Raw genomic sequence first — 19,311 nt, 5'->3', positions numbered from 1 at the left:
CTTTGACGACTGTTGTTAGTTTCATTTTTTTATCTCCTATTGGATAAATAAATTCACTTAGTAGATTTTTGTTCTCTTGACACTTCTGGGGGCCTGATGTCTCTTGAAGCTCCTAATGTTGTTAGCAAAGTGTCAATACTGGCACATGTGGATTATGTCTGTCTCCTGAAGGGGAGAAGCCAAAGTCTTATAGAGATGATCTACTGACTATCTAGTGATGGTCTGATGATCACTGGCAAAATTCAGCTGCTGGAAACCATACCTCATATACCCTACATAGGTAATGTTATGTAACTCTTAACAATTCTAGGCATTTTATAATGTAGTTATACTCGTTTTTATATTAAGGATTAGTAACTATTAGATATACTATTTATACTCTTCTATGCAAAATCATCCTATCCTTCTGACCTACGTGATCAAAATAGAATAGTAATGCAATTATATATATGTGCTTATAGCAATGCAACTGAATAAGATAACAAATTTTACACACCTGCAGTAAAACCACATCACTACAAGGAATAATATGCAGCTGTACTAGTGACTATTAAACCCCATAAGAACAGTGTTAAGTCTTATGCACTTCTACATTATAATTTTAGTCGTAGAATTATAGGAGGTAAGATATAATTTAAATGCATCCATATACTTTTTAGAATTTTTATATTTTTTAAAACAAAACATTATCCATACTGCAATGATCAAAAATAAGAGTGTAAAACTGCATGAGGTGTACGGGGAAAACTTCAAGGTCATTTTACTGTAGTTACAGCCCTTCAAGAGATATGTTAAAATTGTACATAAAATAAAATTACTTTTATTATTTGTGTTTTATAGTCAAACACAATATTTTTCCAATTCCTACCTTCAGTTAGTATTCAATCAATTCAAACAAATTAATAAGTTTGTAATAAACAAATACATATATAATAAATAGTAAGAGATATCTTTGTTCGCCCAAGTAAATAAACAAACAGTGTGTTTCTCCAGAGACAGCTGTACCAACAGATCACAAGGGGGGAGCCTTTACTGGGAGTTAACCCCAACATGTGCTCGGCCAGCAGCCACTACCTGACTTTGGACGCAGAGAGAACTGCTTTGGGCGAGAAAGGTGAGTTGGACTGATATTCGTACTTTCAAGTTAATACATGTACTAATACCACATCTACACCCTGCACTCTTTAAGTAGCCTATACTATAGTGTTGTACATATTACATGAATTTGTGTATATGTGTAGGCCAGTTGTGCAAGGAGAGGAAGGAGCTAGCAAACATGCTATTTAACTCCAATGTTTTAGCTTATCCTTGTTTGCTTTTTTCACTCACCAAAATGTATATGGTTGATTTCATCGAATAGTTTACATATCCTACCTAACCAACATAAATATTGTGCATCCAGTTTTTATCCTTTCACATGTATAATAAATATCCAATACATAAATATATTGATAATGAATATTGTGATATTAATGGATATTCACAATATTGTTAGGATATGCAGTATGTAAGAAATTCAATGCAAATAAAAAGATTTTTTCACTTGTTTGGCTTTTAGTGATGGGAACTGCCATTTAAAAATTGGACTGTTCTTTTCACAGCAGACCTGTACACATGTAGACCTGTTTTCCTTAGAGAAACACAACACTTTTTCAATAATAGATTAAATTTGGTAACTTTTATAAGCCAATGAAATGTTTTAAACCAAATTTCATTAAAAGTTCTCATATACTGTTTACTTTCAATTTTAGGTAAAAATAAAATGAAAACCACAAACTAAACAGACTTTTGGTAAAATTTGACTTTTAAATCTAATTTTTGTTTACTATATATATAAAACACATCCTTGTCCTTATATATATAAAACATTGTGATCCTCATCCTCTGCCAATTTTCAAGAAATGTCTTAATCTTTTCTAAATTCGATTTAATCTAAACACTTTTCTAACTTATTTTTTGTAGAAAAGTTAAATATATGTAAATGTTTTATTTATATTCTGCCTGTTTGATAGTGTCATATTTTAACTGTTTGCCATTGGAGCCGAAGATGTATTTGCAATTATTGTGATACTAACACAGCACATGTCTTTATGCATTCAATGGAACAGACACATAGAATGACCAGGTATGCTGCAAGGTAAAGCACCTTGCTTTGTCATAGTTTATCCACTTTAAAATGATGTACATAACTGTCTTGCTGGTGATTGCGCAGTATTGGCCAGTAATCATGCTCCAGTTGCTCAGGAGTTTCTCAAGAGGGGAGCCCCTCGCAGTCTTAGGGGTCGACTCTGGGCTCAGGTCATGGGCTCGGACATAAAGCCTGTGGTAGGTGATCATTGTCCTTAAACATTATTACTTTAATATCTCCAATAGAATATTATGTTTTCTAAAAGAATTACATTTCAAGCACATAAGAATGTAGATTTGATGTTTGACCGTCAAACATATCTTGCCTTATTTACTTAATTTTTATTCAATAATTAGCTAAAAGATATTTTAGTGCATACTGTAGTACGTAATAATGATAAGTATTTGAATGTGAATGAAGGTATGTTACTATAGTTGTTTCACATAACTGTACATTACTGTATGTAACTATCACTATGTTTTACACTTGTGAAGATAAATCAAATTAAATGTACTACGACAACATTCTTATTATTCTAATTTTTTATCAGCCGTCAGACCAAGTTAAAGTCAGATGCAATTTAGCACAGAGTAAAAAATACATGGTTCATTTTTCATGGGAACAACATACATTTTTCACTAACTGTCAAAAATCAAAAGTGAATAATTGTTTAGGTTAATAGCGATTGGAGGAGGAATTCTTTATTAATCTTAGTTCAAATACATTTTAGTATTTTAATTTTGTTTGAATTATGTTTAGTTATAGTATAGCTTTGTGGTGTATTTAAAAAGACTGAAATCCAAATATTTGTTACAGCATAGAGAATACTTTGCAGAGTTGAAGCAAGCTGTGCTGCAATATGATCTCATGATTGACAAGCTTATCATCAAAGTAAGTAGTTTTTAGTAAATCAATAATTTAATTAATACACAGCACATCTACCTTCAATGTGATTTTGCATGCTGTCTCGGCTGGCAAGCTTACTGCGCTGCAGAAATTTTACAGTATTATAGATTAGAGTGTTCACTGCCGTTTAGTCTGTCTTAGGTTTCCAATTTTTTCACTACACAGTGTCAAAATATCATTATTTTAGTCAATAAAGATAAAAGTGCAAGTCTAAATATGTGTTGTTAATGTATAATAAGTACAAAATAGCGTGCCAAAAGTGGTGAAGTTGGGTGGGCTATGTAAGTTTAGTCAAATTAAGAACTTTTTAATTTTATTAAAAAAAATTTAAACAGTTATAAAACAAGAGTAATGTAATAAGTGTTTCTATCATTGTATACATATATTTCAGTTTTTTTATATATTTTAAAAACTAACCTCAAGTAAATTGCGAATAACAATGACCAGGTAGCTGACCTACACACGATGTAACGGTAGGCTGAATAACTTCTGCGGCTGGCAGTGGAAAATTCTTACAACTCCTCGGACAATGGCTTGCGAAACTCCTGCGTTGAAGGGAATAAAGTTTGTTCTAAATTTTTTTGTTTGATATAAGCAATTATTTAAAACTTTCAAGTAGTTTTCATTAGGATCTACTATTTTCATATATTTTTTAATCATCACAGCTTTCTATAGATTTACAAACTTCTACATGACTAAAGGGACGAGGGTTGTTCAATAAGTCTTTGGAGTTATAGAGATGAATTTTTACAGTTCTATTCAATTGTTGCAGGACGTCCAACTTACAGCCTCAAATGATGACCAATATTTTGTTTTTGAAGACATGCTTTATCAGGTAAGTTTAGTTAGTTATTAGAAGAATTAACCCAAATCCCAATTAATCCAAAAATTAAGTTAATCAGAAAAATTTCATTGATCAAGGCAATCATAAATAATATTTATAACTTATGATTGTTTGTGTAAAATTATTGACAGTCAGGACCTTAACAGATGAGTAGATATAAGACAATAATATAACAATAATAAGACAATATAAGAACATGTAGAAAACGAGTGATCTTGATTAATCATAACAGTGTAGGGTGCACTATCATATCTGCCGTTACCTACAAGTTAATGTATCATTACTGCCAATCTTTAAACAATCAATTTGTTGAAAACAAAATGTGATTTTATTTTGTTGTAGCATAAAAAAGAATAAAATTAAAATAATTTGTAAGGAAGTAACTTTTTAAAATAAGTGCCAATATTAAAGGAGTAATTACTGCGATTTTGTGGCCAGGTGTTGTTATGTTTTTCCCGAGACACTGAGATCTTGACGGTGTTCAACCATAGCTCCAGCAGCCCGATTCATGGTATCCTGAAGTCAAAACCAGCCACCATAGAAAACACGGTGGTGTACCCTCCCAGCGGTGTCATACCTTTCCACGGTTTCACCATGTACGGTAGGATCAATAGTTTCTGACAGAGTATCTTAACAAGGTAAAACATAAGCCAGATAAACCTCATTTGGAAATATTAAGTGCGAGGTCAAGTTTTTAAAGATTTTTTAACAATGTATAAAGTTTGAAGACCACAGTATGATCTACCTAAAAAGTTTAAAAGAAGTTTTTATTTTGACTTATTCCTTTGTAATTTTAATCAGCTGGCCCAAATCCAGATTTGTAAAAAAAATTCTTGTCACCAAATCCACCATTTAAAAAATGTTATAAAAAAACTCATAATAGTTTCTTTTATCTTTGATCTTGTACATAGATAGATCTTAGAACAAAAATAATCCTTATTAAATGAAAGCATACAAAAAATTATACAATGTTTTTTGTCAATTTTGACTATGATCCATAACAATATCACTGCAGCGTGTTATATTTTGTCCTAAAATACACTTTTTCATGACTTATATATTCCATGTAGTAATTTGACCTAATTATACATGGATTCAAACCTAACATAGATTAAAGTGAAAATGAACATAACATTGTGTTATAAACAGAAATGTTGCATTAGAAACCAGCACAGGAAATTGTTCAGTATTTTGCTTATTTTAATTTGGGTAAAATGTCAATTCTTGTCTAAAGCCATAAAAAATGCTATGTGTTTTTAAAACACATTTTTCCTCTTATGGCGAATTTATTCTGAAAATTATGATTTTTATTAGAAGAGATGTCTACATAAACCTAGAATTTGGTTCCAGTAACTTAAAACACATAATAATTGGTGTCAATGTTATAAAATGAACTCCTTTTATAACATTGCGAATAAACAGTAACAACTCAGTTAAAACTGCAATTTTACTGGAATAAAACTGTCAGGACGTACTTAAGTTGTTTCTTAAGAGAAGAATATTATTTATTACTTTGTTATTAGGATTTTCTTTGTTGTATTACTCTCCTTAGTATATACATCATACTACAATTCCATATGGGAATAGGGTTACCTCAACTAAATATGAGAGTTTGATCAGTTATAAAATATTTGAAAATGGGGATTCTAACATTTTCCTTATTTCCTAGGAATGTTAAACCAAGTTTTAATTATACTTTTCAGCCATATTTATTTGTGCAGTATTTATTTCAAACAAAATGGGCTACTTTTTCAATAATGAACATAGTTTGGAATTCATAATACTACCACAATTTATGGTTTCTAACCACAGCCACAGCCTTCTGCTACCTCTATGATGACCCATGTGCTCTTTACTTCACGTTCCGAGCGTTTTACCTGCGCTATTGGTTCCGCCTGCACGAAGTCAGCTCACACGAGCAAGGAATCCTCTCGCTGTGTCTACTGTTCGAGCGACTGCTCCAGCGACACGAGACTCAGCTCTGGATTCATTTCAAGATGATCAACGTTCAACCGTGAGTATCATTCAAAATTATTAAGTGAGACAGAGAGTAAAAACGTTTTTGTATGGATTTTGTATTCATCATAACTTATCTGCTAGTGGCACGTGGGATGAAGGGAATTTCACTCTGAATTAATAACTTCTGATTCAAATTTGTACAGTTTTACTAAAACTGAAAAATTAATCATTTTACCCAATTAAAAATAAGATTTAATAAGAACATTTCTCTTGTGTGGGCATTTTTTAGCATGTTAGATAAATGTTTAAATAAAATATAATAATGCATCAGGTGGAATTCTAAAATAATGCACGTTTGCAAAATGACATTTACACTGCTTACTTACATTTACCACCGATAATGTGTTAGGAGAATCACTAGAACTTCATATTATATTAAATTTTTTTGTATGTTGAATGTGTTACCCTATATAGTCTAATTACAACTAAGGATTGAATCTTTCTTTGAAAACACATTTGGTTAGAAGTTTTTTGGCTCAAGGACCTAAATGACATAAGATAAGACCACCTACATTTTTTGTGATAAATGAAGCAACCAAATGACACCCTCAGTGTTAGCACTTAACATTCACTTGATTCGAAATTGCATTCAGACACTGCAACATGTTTAGCTGTGTTATATTGTGGAATGATGTAAAGTGTTGTATGTAGGATCCGGGTGGTGTTCAAGTGGCTGATGAGAGCTTTCAGTGGCCACCTGCCTCCGGAACAGCTACTTTACCTGTGGGATACAATCATTGCCTTCGACTCTCTTCAAGTTATCCCCCTCCTGGCCGTCTGCATCCTCAGTTTCCGCCGGGAGAACTTGCTACAAGTTGACACACTTCAGAATGTTGAGGTAAAGAGATAAACTGCACATTATGATGATGTCAGCAAACACGATTCTGATAACTGATAAACCAAAAGTATGATGTTGAGAACCAGATCATACTTTAATAACAATAATTGCATGCACCAATATTAGCTTCATTGGTAAACTTACAGTGAATATTTATTATAATAGTATATTATGACACAAAATTACAAGTATTGAGATGTCAAATTAAAATAACTTCACTAGTATTTATTCATATTTAATACATGTCAATACAAATAGGATATTTTGTGACTAATGGGTACTTTATCAACCCCAGATAGGTCGCACTTTCACCCGTGCCTATTTTCCAAACTATATTAAATTAACACTCTACCTACACATGTTATACAGTTAATGTTTCTAGTTCTTAAGTATGGCTGCAAGGGAGTAACAGTATTAAAAAGGAATGATTTATGTATGTTTAGTTAGATGGCTCTCTGGATGTGGGCTAACTTGTATCTTAGTTCAGATTGATTGAACAAATTATGTAGGGTTTGAGTGTTTTTAGTAAAACAGCTTTTAAAGGAGGTAATAATTTGGCTGGCTGAGTGTTGGTTAAAGGTTTTCTATAATCTTTATTTTACATCTCCTTAGTGACCATCCATGTGGTTGAGTAGGTTGTGTGTTGTTAGCCCTATGTATTAAACCGTGCAGTGTTTGCACTCTGGCTGGTAGGTCAAGTTTCAAAGGTATATAAACTAAATGATTCTATTACCTAGAAATGCTTGGTGGAAAATCCTGCATTGAAATTTAATCAAGAAGTGTAAAGTGTAATTGGACAATAAAATAACTAAAAATAATCAGCTGTATCAAGGTCATTAGTCATACAAATTTTAAAATTGATAAAGGTAGTCCTTATTTAGTTAAAATAAAACCAAACCATACTACTTTAAAAGCTTGTACATAGAGTTAAAAGTATTTTTTTCTTAGTGGCTGATCAATTGTACATTGGCAGTTTTCGCATCGACCTCAGCAGCCCGATCAATCATATGTTGGCGTTTAAAGAGTTACTCTCTTATAAGTATAATTGAATATTGGAATCTCTTATTACCACTGCTTACTTACGATTAAACCTTCAGGTAGATGTCGTTCTATATATTTTTAATTTGTGAAAGGATATTTATTAGGGTTGATCATTAATTTCATCAAGGTAAGGTAGACACGTGACAAAGTATTTAAAAATTTCTTTATATTAAAAAAAGATTAGGAAATAGTTTCCAAGTACAATTAAGTGTAGATATACATATTACGTTTAAAACATGTTAATAATATGGTTCCAATAATCTAAAAGGAACCCATTTCCTTGCACCCAAATATAAAGAGATTACAAAAGACAAAATTTGTTGTGGGTCATCCCTAATTGAATGTCCTACTTCAATTTGGCTCAGAGATACCAGGATGTTCCACATTAAGAAAGTAGTGCAGCTTGACCCACAACAGGCTATCCCACATTTTGATTGTTTGGGTTGGGATGAGAAAGGTTGTTTGGAATCAGATGTTCCACAACCACAGTTGTAGAAAAATAAAATTATTTGATGGACGGTAGGATCTTTGTGGCACCTTTTTATCATTCTGTTTTGTTCAATAATCTATGGCTTTAAAACACAACGACTTTGCTATTTAAAAATTTATTTACAACATATATTACATACTGCCCATTGATTCAGAAGGATATTTATTACACATGAAATAATATTTTCCGCTGTATGTTGACAGGCTGTGTTGGCTGATCTCTCCTCTCTGCAAGTCATGCCTCTCTTACAGATTGCTCTCATGAAGGACAGCCACTGGCACACAGACTGATTGCAACTTTCTTTACAATATATGTTATTTTAGATTATCAATTGTTAAAACTGTTGTTTGCTCCATTAAAGTTTTTATTAAAATATTAAGTAATGTTTTTTAAACATCCTCATATTGGGTTTCAATGTAACATTGAATAGGCCTTTGAGTTGTAAGAAAAAAATAGAAAACTAAGAGGTATGTGTGTATGTGTGTGTGTGTGTGTGTGTGTGTGTACGCATGTGCGAGTGTGTGTGTGAGAACAAGTGCCTGCTTGCAATATAAGTAAAACTTAACCACTTTGGTTGAGATTTTTCTGCAAATTGTAACTGTAAAATAAAATAAATTATATACATTTTTCTCCAAAATAGTAGCCATTCCAACTAGAACCACTTTAGCAACATTTTTGAAAACAACCTCCTTTAAATTACTAACCTTAAATAAAACACACAGCTTAGTAAATGTTATTGTTTTAGTACATTGCTAACATTAGAAATGCAGTGCTGCGTCTGGGATCTGACACTGTTACAGACTTGACTCCTGAAATCTGGAGTCATGTTCGTCTGAATAGATCCAAAAAAGAAGATGGTGACGAAGAAGCTCAAAATGAATTTGTTACATCGTTTTGACATTAGAGACACTTAGACCACAAGATATAGTGTATATAGGTGAAGAGGTATTATCCATTGACTCATCAGGTGCACAATTGATAGACACGATCTCTAAGCACAGTGGAGCAACAAAATGTTCTACACATAAAGTAGATATGGTTGGAAGGGTTGATTCCATGTGAATGTTGAATAAGGCTCCAATTCATTTCTTCTTAGTGCAGTGTTTGGGATCTGACACTGATACAGACTTTACTCCTGAAATCTGGAGTCATGTTCATCTGAAGAGATAAAAAAAATAAGTCGGTGACATAGAAGCTCAAAACAAACTCGTTACATTGTTTTAACATTGGACTAATGTATATATATATATATATATATATATATATATATATATATATGTAATGGTAGCAAATTCACCTGGCAAGTGAGAGATCCGGGTTGAGTCCCAGCGGAGCAAGTACTTTTTGTGATTCAATATTTATTGAAAAAGATATATATATATATATATAAACATAATGGCTCTTCAATCAAAATCACCAGTTGGATTAAATTTGAGATACAGTTAATTTAAATTTATTATTCAAACATTTTATTTATCTCTGTGTTTAGGAAAGGTTACATGTTTAATTTACTTGTTTCGATAGCATCACTTTTTGTTGTTTGCAATGTTTTTATAACCTTCATTCTTATATTTGGTTATATTTTATTTTATACATGCTTTTGATAATGTTACTGAAAAGTAACGAAATATTAAGCATTTCAAGTTGAAGAAACGTGTTTTGTTTTCTTTTATACCTATATATATATATATATATATATATATATATATATATATATATATATATATATATATAGGCTATAGGCTATATATATATATATATATATATATATATATATATATATATATATAGGCTATAGGCTATATATATATGAGGAATATAGTTTTACAAGGGCAGTGACATACTCCAGAATCTATGTCGTACCAGCCTTAGGATGGTACTGAAAATACATTGGCTTTTCACTTCAGTACAGTATTGGAAATACATAGCTATTTATGCTTCAGAGCTGTATTGAAAATATATTGAATTTTCTTCCACAAGACTGGATTGGAAATATATCAGCATTTTTGCCAACTCTATTGTCAGCCTCAAGGTGGTATTGGAAATACTCCAGCTTTGCCAGGAACTCTTTCTCCTCACCAGATTCATGTCTGTATTGAAAATAAACCAACATTACCATCAATCCTATGTTGCTGGCCAATATCCAAAATTGTACCTAACCTATTATCATTACATAAAAAAATATTTATGATATAATATTCTGAATTTTCTCAGATATCACACAGTATTAAAGAATATGAAACCCTCATAAAGAATAATATAAACTTTTCAACTAAGATAAAGTTAATACTTTCAAAATGTTTTACTTTCCAGTGTTTTACAATAAAATATTTTATTGTAACAAGAAAATCCATGCTGTCCTGCTGTAAGAAGTTTTTATTAGTTTCAAAGTATTCTGTTTAGTACATAAACAGTACTTTTTAAGTATTAAAAAAATATCGATAATCATGAAATTGGACTAGCTTTTCAAATCTTTTATGTACCCACTTTTAATAAATTTTACCTTAACTATTTTTAGTCTGTTAGGAAAAATACCACTGATAAGGGATGTATTTATAACATGAAGTAGTGGTTAGATCAAGAATGCCATGACATGCTTAATAATTGGCATTGGAATATCATCATACCCAAATCAAAATTCGTAATTAAAGTATGATAAATTTTTTTCTAATTCCAGATCAGACATAGTTGTAACTGAGAAACAGTTTGAAACATCATGGCCTTTTTTACCCTGGATCCGTATAGTGCGGATGTGCACTTATTATTTAACTGGCCACCTATTTTACCAAATCATTCATTCCATGATTGAGAAATCACTAAGTGAGCTCTGCACATGAAAGACAAATCAGGATGGCCATGTGGTCTATGAAGCATTTATTATTGAATCATGACCGTAATAATATTTTGAACAGTTAAAAATCCAGTGTTAAATTATTAGTGTTTTCTTATTATCAAGTTACTCATTGTTTATCCATTTTTTATTTCCTTTTTTATTTTAGATCTAACTAATAAAAGAAGGTTAAAAATATATACTGAATGTTTTATTTATGTCTGCATAGTATACTGACATACCATTTTAATTAGTAGATCATTTCTTGAACAAAATTATGTATACACTATGTTTGTTTGGTTCACACAGTGACAAAAACTATGTCACCTGCTTTTGCATTCAATTGTCTGGACAGACAGTAGATGCTGATAGGCAAAGGAAGTCCTGTACGATTAATCTTAACAAATAAAGAGTATGGGGGAATGGTATAGCTGTTAAGGGCAGAAGAACGAAGTACTTATTTTATTATGAAGGGACAGAATGAGAATTGCTTTCAAAAATAAATACACACATCATATTTTAAGTTAATATCATATTTCATTGTTTGCAGTATAACACAAGTCAATGCGTCATCACTCAGTAAACACACGTGGCTTGTTATTACTGTAATGCCAGATCTCACAAGCTTATTACTTTCATACATATCACAAGCATCACATGTGGTGTACTCATGGTGAATTAGTCTTGTCTTATAAAAGATGTGTTGTTATTTCACCTGTGTTTGTTCAACTGTATGAACCTTTCATGATTTTTTTATTCACAAATTCAAGAGAAATATCTAGCATATCTTATCTGATGTTAATTTTCAGTTCTTTCATCACATTGATAGTCGATCATTCATCATGTTAGTGTCAGTATGGGTTTTACTCATTATGAAATGTTTCATTCTCATTAATGAAGCAAGTGGTTTGGCTGGAGGAAAATCGTTTGAGCCTCTTATTTTGACACCATTTTTAAAAAAAGGGCTTATTAAGACTTCACAAAAACTTGCAACTACTTACATTGGAGGTAGGACAAGTTACTCTGGCTACTTCACTGTGAACGAGGCATGTGAAAGTAATTTATTCTTTTGGTTCTTCAAGGCAGAGAAAAACTGGCAGACAACTCCTATGTTACTTTGGCTGAACGGTGGGCCAGGCTCCACGTCCATGTTTGGACTGTTTGAAGAACAGATCGGGCCTTGGAACCACTTGAAAACTGGCTTTGAGCCCAACAAATACGCTTGGACCCAGTACTTCAACGTGATCTTCTTCGATCAACCTGTAGGAACAGGTTATAGCTTCACTAACAAAGGATGCTACGCTGAAAACATGACTGTGGTAAGAAACGACATGTACTCAGCACTTGTTCAATTCTTTACAATGTTTCCTGATTTGAAAAACAACTCATTTTTTATGACGGGAGAATCATACGCTGGTATGTACATACCGGCTATTGCACATGAAATCGACATTCAAAATCCAACTGCTTTAGTAAAAATCAACTTGACTGGAATTATAATGGGAAATCCTGAAATTGACATGCGGTGCATTTACACTGCTAATTACTTATACGAATTGGGTATAATCGACAGTAAAACACGTGATGGGATTAAAAGTAAATTTGACGAATTCATTAAGGCTTTAGATGCTAAAAACTATACACGAGCTTATGAACTGGAAAGTCAAGCATTTGGCAATGACCAAATGAGAGAGGCCGGTCTTCCAAGTGACTACAATATCATTTACGACAAAGAGCGTAAGGATGAATTTCAGTTCTACATAAGAAATTACAAGATAAGGAGACAACTGCATGTCGGACCAATTCCTTTCACACTTAATAGCAATACTGTCCTTGACAAATTACTGTTTTATGCTTACAAGTCAGAAGCTAAAATGTTCATTGAGGAATTGTTGAAGACAAACAAGTACATTGTGGGTTTGTACGCCGGGCAGCTAGACGTGTTGTGTCTCTACAGCTCTATACCATGTGTGGTGGCAGGCCTGGACTGGCCGGGACAGCAGGTGTACAAACAGGCTCCCAGACTGAGGTGGTATGTGGAGGGTAATTTGGCCGGTTGGATCAAGATTGCTGGAAACCTGTGGGAGGTAGCAGTGCGTAAGAGTGGACATGACTTACCCACAGACTACGGAGAGGCTGCTCTAGACCTCATCACAGCTGCAACCGCAGATTCTCCTGGTTCACCACTGCTCACGCGACTTACAACTCAGCAGTAGATCATTCACTTGTTTACTGAATAATGCCTCACAAATAATTTATATGTAAGTAAAGATTTCACTTTAAACCATGCCTTTCAAACACATTTTCCCAGATCTGGGTATGCCAATTTCAAATAAATATTTAAAAAATATTTATTTGGCCTTAAATTTATGCTAGAATTTTAATTGTTTAATTAAAGATGAATAAATATATTTTTAACATTTGTATAAAAGGTTTATTTTGTAATAAAACAATAAGTAACAAAACATCTGAAACAAACCTGAAATATTCAAGAACGTTTCTCATGGCAAGAAGAATTTTTGACATATTTTGTAACACTCCATTTTAAAATTTTAACCAATTTCACTGTTTTCAGTTTATTATAAACCTGCTGGAAGTGTTCCAAAATATTTCTATTTGTCACACAATAGAGGATTTAATAGGTTTAACAATCTGTTTTAGCTCATAGGTCTTAATATTTAATTACTAGCAGTTACCTAATGGTTTTCCACACAATTTTAAAATCAAAAGGCCAAATTACTTTTCTAGTGAAAGCATTGATGGAGGCCTAACGTATTCAATGGTTAAATAACATATTAGCTGGTTCTATTTTTAACTTTTTTTTTAAATGGAAATATATACATATGTCTCTAAAACCTAATTTGGTAAAAAAGTGTTAACTTCTGTGTGTTTAAATTCTGTTAGTCAGTTGAGTCTGCCTTGTATCCAGATCAAGAAAGTATATACCAACAAAAACCAACTTTGATCTAAAAATGTCTACTTTTGGGTCCTTTAATTTACTTTCAGTGTAAGATTTTAAATTGCCCTACTTAAAGCTTGTCTTTTTTCACAATGACAAAAATATATAACTTAAGTACGACTGAAAAGTTACTGTGGTCAAATAGAGTCAGTTTTGGAAGATTATATTCACTTCTGGTCTAATCTATTTGCCTAATAAAGTACTTATATATATATATATATATATATATATATATATATATATATATATATATATATATATATATACAGGGTGTATATTATGTCTGGAAACACCCAAATATATCCTTTAATAATTTAAATATAAATTTGAAACCTCTTACAATCGTGATAGAGATTGGGCATCTACTTTTTGGAACAATGTTTTGTTATGTCACACCAACGGGGGACGTCCTGCCGAGGGTATCGTGAATATTCTTAATGGAAGCCTATACCTTGTGATACATAATTTTAAAGGTAATAGCTTACTGAATTGAATGCCACAAACCGCATCTCAAAGGAATTATTCTATCAGAAAATAGAGCATTTTTAGTATTGAAAATTTACTGATGTTCAACAATGTAATTTTAACATGGTTCTTGCCACAAAATGTGTTACACTAATTTTTTAGCATTTTTTAAATGTTCAATTAAAATAAAATAAACAATTTATTTTTAAGCTGGTTTCATTAGTACAAATTTACCAGTTTTTATTACAATGAATAAAACTTATGAGTCACTTTCTCTGATTACTTATGAATCTGTACTTGGTGTTTTCCAGTCAGCAGGAAGGTTTAAAGAGACAAAGGTCACTAGCCTATGAGAAACATTATTGTGTTATTAATCATCTGGTCTACAGGTTTCAGTTTGTTGAGCATGGAGCTTTCACTAGACAGGTCTAAGCTTGGGAATTACAAATGGACAAAGGTCATATCATTCCTGTCGAGTTAATCAGTGTCTCTGAAGCATTGCTGTCAACAAGTTATCTAATTACAGTAGTTCAGTTTTTATTTGGCATTTTAATGGAATTGTCTGAAAGAGAACGAATTACTCTGTTGATGATGCGAGGATATGGCGATCGTCAAAAGATCTTATCGGGAAGTTTGTAATTTGTTTAATGACACTTTCCCAGAAAGGAATCCCATAAGTGTTTCAACAATATCAAAAACTATTGAGCGTTTTGAAATGACAGGGAGTGTACGTAATCGGCCAAAGTCGGGTAGGATACAATCTGCAACAGATGAAGAACATGCACTAGATGTTTTGCAAACATTTATTGAAGACCCACATACATCGCTCAGAAAAGCTGCACAGCAACATGATATGCACCCTATGTCTGTGAGTAAGATTTTGAAAATTAATAAATACAAACCATTTAAAGTTCATTTAGTCCAACAGTTAAGTGAGGATGATTACGACAGAAGAGTTGAGTTTTGTGAACTTGTGATGCGCAAATGTGATGACAATAGAGATTTTCTGACCAACATACTATTTTCTGATGAGGCAACTTTTTTCCTAAATGGCAATGTTAACAGGCACAATTGCCATTACTGGGCTAGTGAAAACCCACATTGGATTACTGAGTCCCATTCACAGCAACCACAAAAACTGAACGTATGGTGTGGAATTTTAGGTAACAAAATTGTTGGACCCTTTTTCATCAATGGAAATTTAAATGCCGAACTTTACTACAATATGCTCCAAAATGAAATAATCCCAGCTATTCAAATTGCATCAGGAGAATACTTTGATAATGTATGGTTTCAGCAGGATGGTGCTCCACCCCATTATGGGAGACAGGTAAGAGAGTATTTGGATTTAAGGTTTCCTCATAAATGGATTGGCCGAAGAGGAGAAATCGAATGGCCTCCAAGATCTCCGGATTTGTCACCAATCGATTATTTCCTATGGGGTCATTTAAAATCCAATGTTTATAGAAGAAAGCCTCATAATTTGGAAGACCTAAGAAACAGGATTATAGAGGAGATTGCTTTGATAACTGAAGAAATGTTAGGCAACTCTGTCGAATCATTTTACACAAGATTGGCTCATTGTCAAACCGTAGAAGGAACACAGTTCGAACAATTGCTTTGACACCAAATGCAGGTAAAACGTTTGTTGTAAGACTTTTCTAACAGCATACATTATTTTTTATTTGTAATAAGAAATCAATAACATAAGTATTTCCATAATTGTACTGTAATAAAAACTGGCAAATTTGTGCTAATAGAACCAGCTTAAATAAAATTTTTGTTTTATTTAATTGAACATTTAAAAAAATGCTAAAAAATTAGTGTAACACATTTTGTGGCAAGAACCATTTTAAAATTACATTGTTGAACATCAGTAAATTTTCAATACTAAAAATGCTCTATTTTCTGATAGAATAATTCCCTTGAGATGCGGTTTGTGGCATTCAATTCAGTAAGCTATTACCTTTAAAATTATGTATCACAAGGTATAGGCTTCCATTAAGAATATTCACGATACCCTCGGCAGGACGTCCCCCGTTGGTGTGACATAACAAAACATTGTTCCAAAAAGTAGATGCCCAATCTCTATCACGATTGTAAGAGGTTTCAAATTTATATTTAAATTATTAAAGGATATATTTGGGTGTTTCCAGACATAATATACACCCTGTATATATATATATATATATATATATATATATATATATATATATATATATATATTTATGCTTATCTCAAAAATATAAAGTTATCCTAACTAACCTCAAAACTTATTTTAATACATGGCTTTGTATAAAAAAGCGAGCATAGGTACCAGGTACTTATTTTTGAAAATACGTTGATCTCTATATAAATATTTTTATGGGTAAACATAACCTCATGAATGCATATATACTTATGACAGATAAAACAAATATAAAATGAAATAATAAATTTTAATCTTACCAAATTTACATAAGTACAAAATATACACAGCTTCATCTTCGCACTCAGAGTCACTGGATTCCACTGTGCGTTTGCGGCCGCTCCATCAAACTAATCTGGCATAGTGTTCAAGCAGATGGTAGCACTTAAGGTGAACTCCACAATTACATCCAGGGCAAAAGAAATTGGTTTTCTTTTTCAAGTTTTACATTCACCTATGGCGACAGTTTGTGTTGGAGAGTTTTGCGAGTTCATGAGCAAGAACAAGAACATCGCCTGGTGGAACAAAAACTTCTCTGTCTGACTCACACAATTGCGAGAGAACACTTACTAAGAAATAATGTATGCTACATGGTTTGTCAGTGTTGTTTTTATACAAAATGTATGCATTGTAATGACATGTCAAGGTAGTTTGTAAATATATTTTCTAGTACCTGTAGAACATGTAACATGATATATAAATTTATCTTTGTCATCTATACCTTCCATTTACTGATTGTATTTTTTTAAGAGAAGAGGCTGTATTGCTTCATTTCCACTCCTACTACACACTTGCACACTTTCGGCATGACGACCAGTTGTAAGACAGTAAACAGTTTTGTTTCTTGTTTTCTTAGAAACCAACCAAGGGAAATTCATTTTTACAAAATTACAAATTTCTTTTGGATTTAGTCTTTTTGACATTAGACTTTTGGATAGGCCTTTGGAATTTTTCATAATAGTATGAGTCAGAAATGTGTTTCTCTCCAGAAGTTTTTCGGCTAAACGGACTTTTGTGTACCAGTTGTCTGTATACAGGTGGTATCTTTTGTCTAACAAGTTTGTCTTAAACAAAAGGTGAAGAACAGCTTTTTGAGCCAAGGGATCAATTACCATCAGGGAGAAATTGTGAACCAGAATAAATTTCTGAGTATAACACATAACTCGATTCACTGTCACAAACTTCAAATTTTTTCAAGCCGGAACAGCAGTGTCTTTTGTTGTAGGTACTGGATATACATCCTACTTTTTTCATTCCAATTAGACTATCATCTATAAATATGTATTTTAGGCGTAAAATGTGCATGAAATTTTTATTTACTTCATCAATATGGTCTTACTTTGTTCCACGAGTCATGTCCAAGATGTTTTACCAGTGGGTTTGGAGTTGAGTTGAGATGTAGCATAGAATTAATAAGTTAAAAACATCTCAAAGTCATGGGTTTTTGATAAAAAAGAATGCACTGATAAAGATTTATATCCCAATAATCTTCAATGTAATTTCTTGGTGTTGTTCCCATATTTATGAGAATTTTTTAATTTCTTGGACTATCATATCCACCCAATTATGAAGCTATACTATCTCTTCAATCTCCCTGATTCCCTGGTGTGTCACAAATGGTTTTTTCTCCACATTTATTAGTTGGTGCAATGAGGCATAGTGTTTGTAAAGAATAGCAAAAAATTATGTATAGAACTAGAGTTCCAATGTGGATGGTTTTGAGGACCGGTACAAGAATCCCTGACCAAAATTTATGTTTGTTTTTCTGGTTCAGGTGGGAAAATATTTATTATATATTATAATACTAGAATTTATTTATATTAAATATTATATCAGTAGAAACTGAAGTAATGTTGGGAGGCCTATTAGCTCTTGTTTCATTTGGGCTATGACATAAATTAGGATTAGGCTTAACATTGGATGGTCCAGGAAGATCTAGGCCTATGTTAGGTCGTGTACTGTCAAATTCACTTTCATGTTCATCTCACCATTGAGAAAAATTTCAATCAGGTAAATATATCGTAAATATACCCACCAGAGGAAAAGTCAGTCAAACTGTCATCACTATCATAGTTTACATTATTATTATTATTGGGGTTTACCTTAATGTTAGAATAAACTTCTTCACCACTAGAAATAGGATGTTCCAAAACGAGCAATATAAGATCACTTGATCGGTGTCTAAAGTTTTCACCCATATTGAACAACTAAAACTATAACCTAAGAAAGCTAAGCAACAATAGTAGCAACACTACAATACTATAAAATACATTTTTCTATAAATACTAACGGATTCGTAACTCCAAACACAAAACCCATCACTTGTTCACAGTTTCATAACAACATGGCTGGTGCATATTACGTTCACGACAGCTTCCATAGAGAACGATGTTTTACAGTAAACATGGAAGACAATAATCAAAGTAAGTGCAGTAAAATCGGTACTATAGTTAATGGTTTGCCAGAATATATGAAATGAAAATAATTTATATTCACTTAAATGCAAAATATGTAAATACATGTCTACTTTGGTGACGAATACTCGTTCCCAAATCAGACAGGCCTTTAACGACAAAAATTCGTTTCATGCCAGCTGGGGGGTT

The 19,311-nt window shown here is 32.3% G+C and overlaps 2 protein-coding genes across 6 annotated transcripts in view; both read left to right on the top strand.

The window, feature by feature from the left end:
* LOC124359666 (TBC1 domain family member 19) overlaps positions 1-8,641 on the top strand; it is a 29,575-nt gene extending 20,934 nt beyond the window's left edge. For all 5 annotated transcript variants that reach the window (XM_046812604.1, XM_046812605.1, XM_046812602.1 and 2 more), the window contains 8 exons: positions 994-1,114; positions 2,213-2,325; positions 2,945-3,019; positions 3,807-3,869; positions 4,317-4,479; positions 5,691-5,892; positions 6,549-6,735; positions 8,470-8,641. In XM_046812604.1, the coding sequence (XP_046668560.1) occupies positions 994-1,114; positions 2,213-2,325; positions 2,945-3,019; positions 3,807-3,869; positions 4,317-4,479; positions 5,691-5,892; positions 6,549-6,735; positions 8,470-8,556 (1,011 nt within the window). In that variant the 3' untranslated portion in view covers positions 8,557-8,641. The remainder of the gene's footprint in view (positions 1-993; positions 1,115-2,212; positions 2,326-2,944; positions 3,020-3,806; positions 3,870-4,316; positions 4,480-5,690; positions 5,893-6,548; positions 6,736-8,469) is intronic.
* A 3,295-nt stretch (positions 8,642-11,936) lies between these two features.
* LOC124361458 (probable serine carboxypeptidase CPVL) lies at positions 11,937-13,374 on the top strand. Its single transcript, XM_046815508.1, has one exon. The coding sequence runs from the start codon at positions 11,939-11,941 to the stop codon at positions 13,310-13,312; it is 1,374 nt and encodes a 457-aa protein (XP_046671464.1). The 5' UTR covers positions 11,937-11,938; the 3' UTR covers positions 13,313-13,374.
* Positions 13,375-19,311: the final 5,937 nt, after the last annotated feature.

The sequence above is a fragment of the Homalodisca vitripennis genome, chromosome 4 (genome assembly GCF_021130785.1).
Source record: "Homalodisca vitripennis isolate AUS2020 chromosome 4, UT_GWSS_2.1, whole genome shotgun sequence".
NCBI lineage: Eukaryota > Metazoa > Arthropoda > Insecta > Hemiptera > Cicadellidae > Homalodisca > Homalodisca vitripennis.
This window is presented reverse-complemented; position numbering and strand designations above follow the sequence as displayed.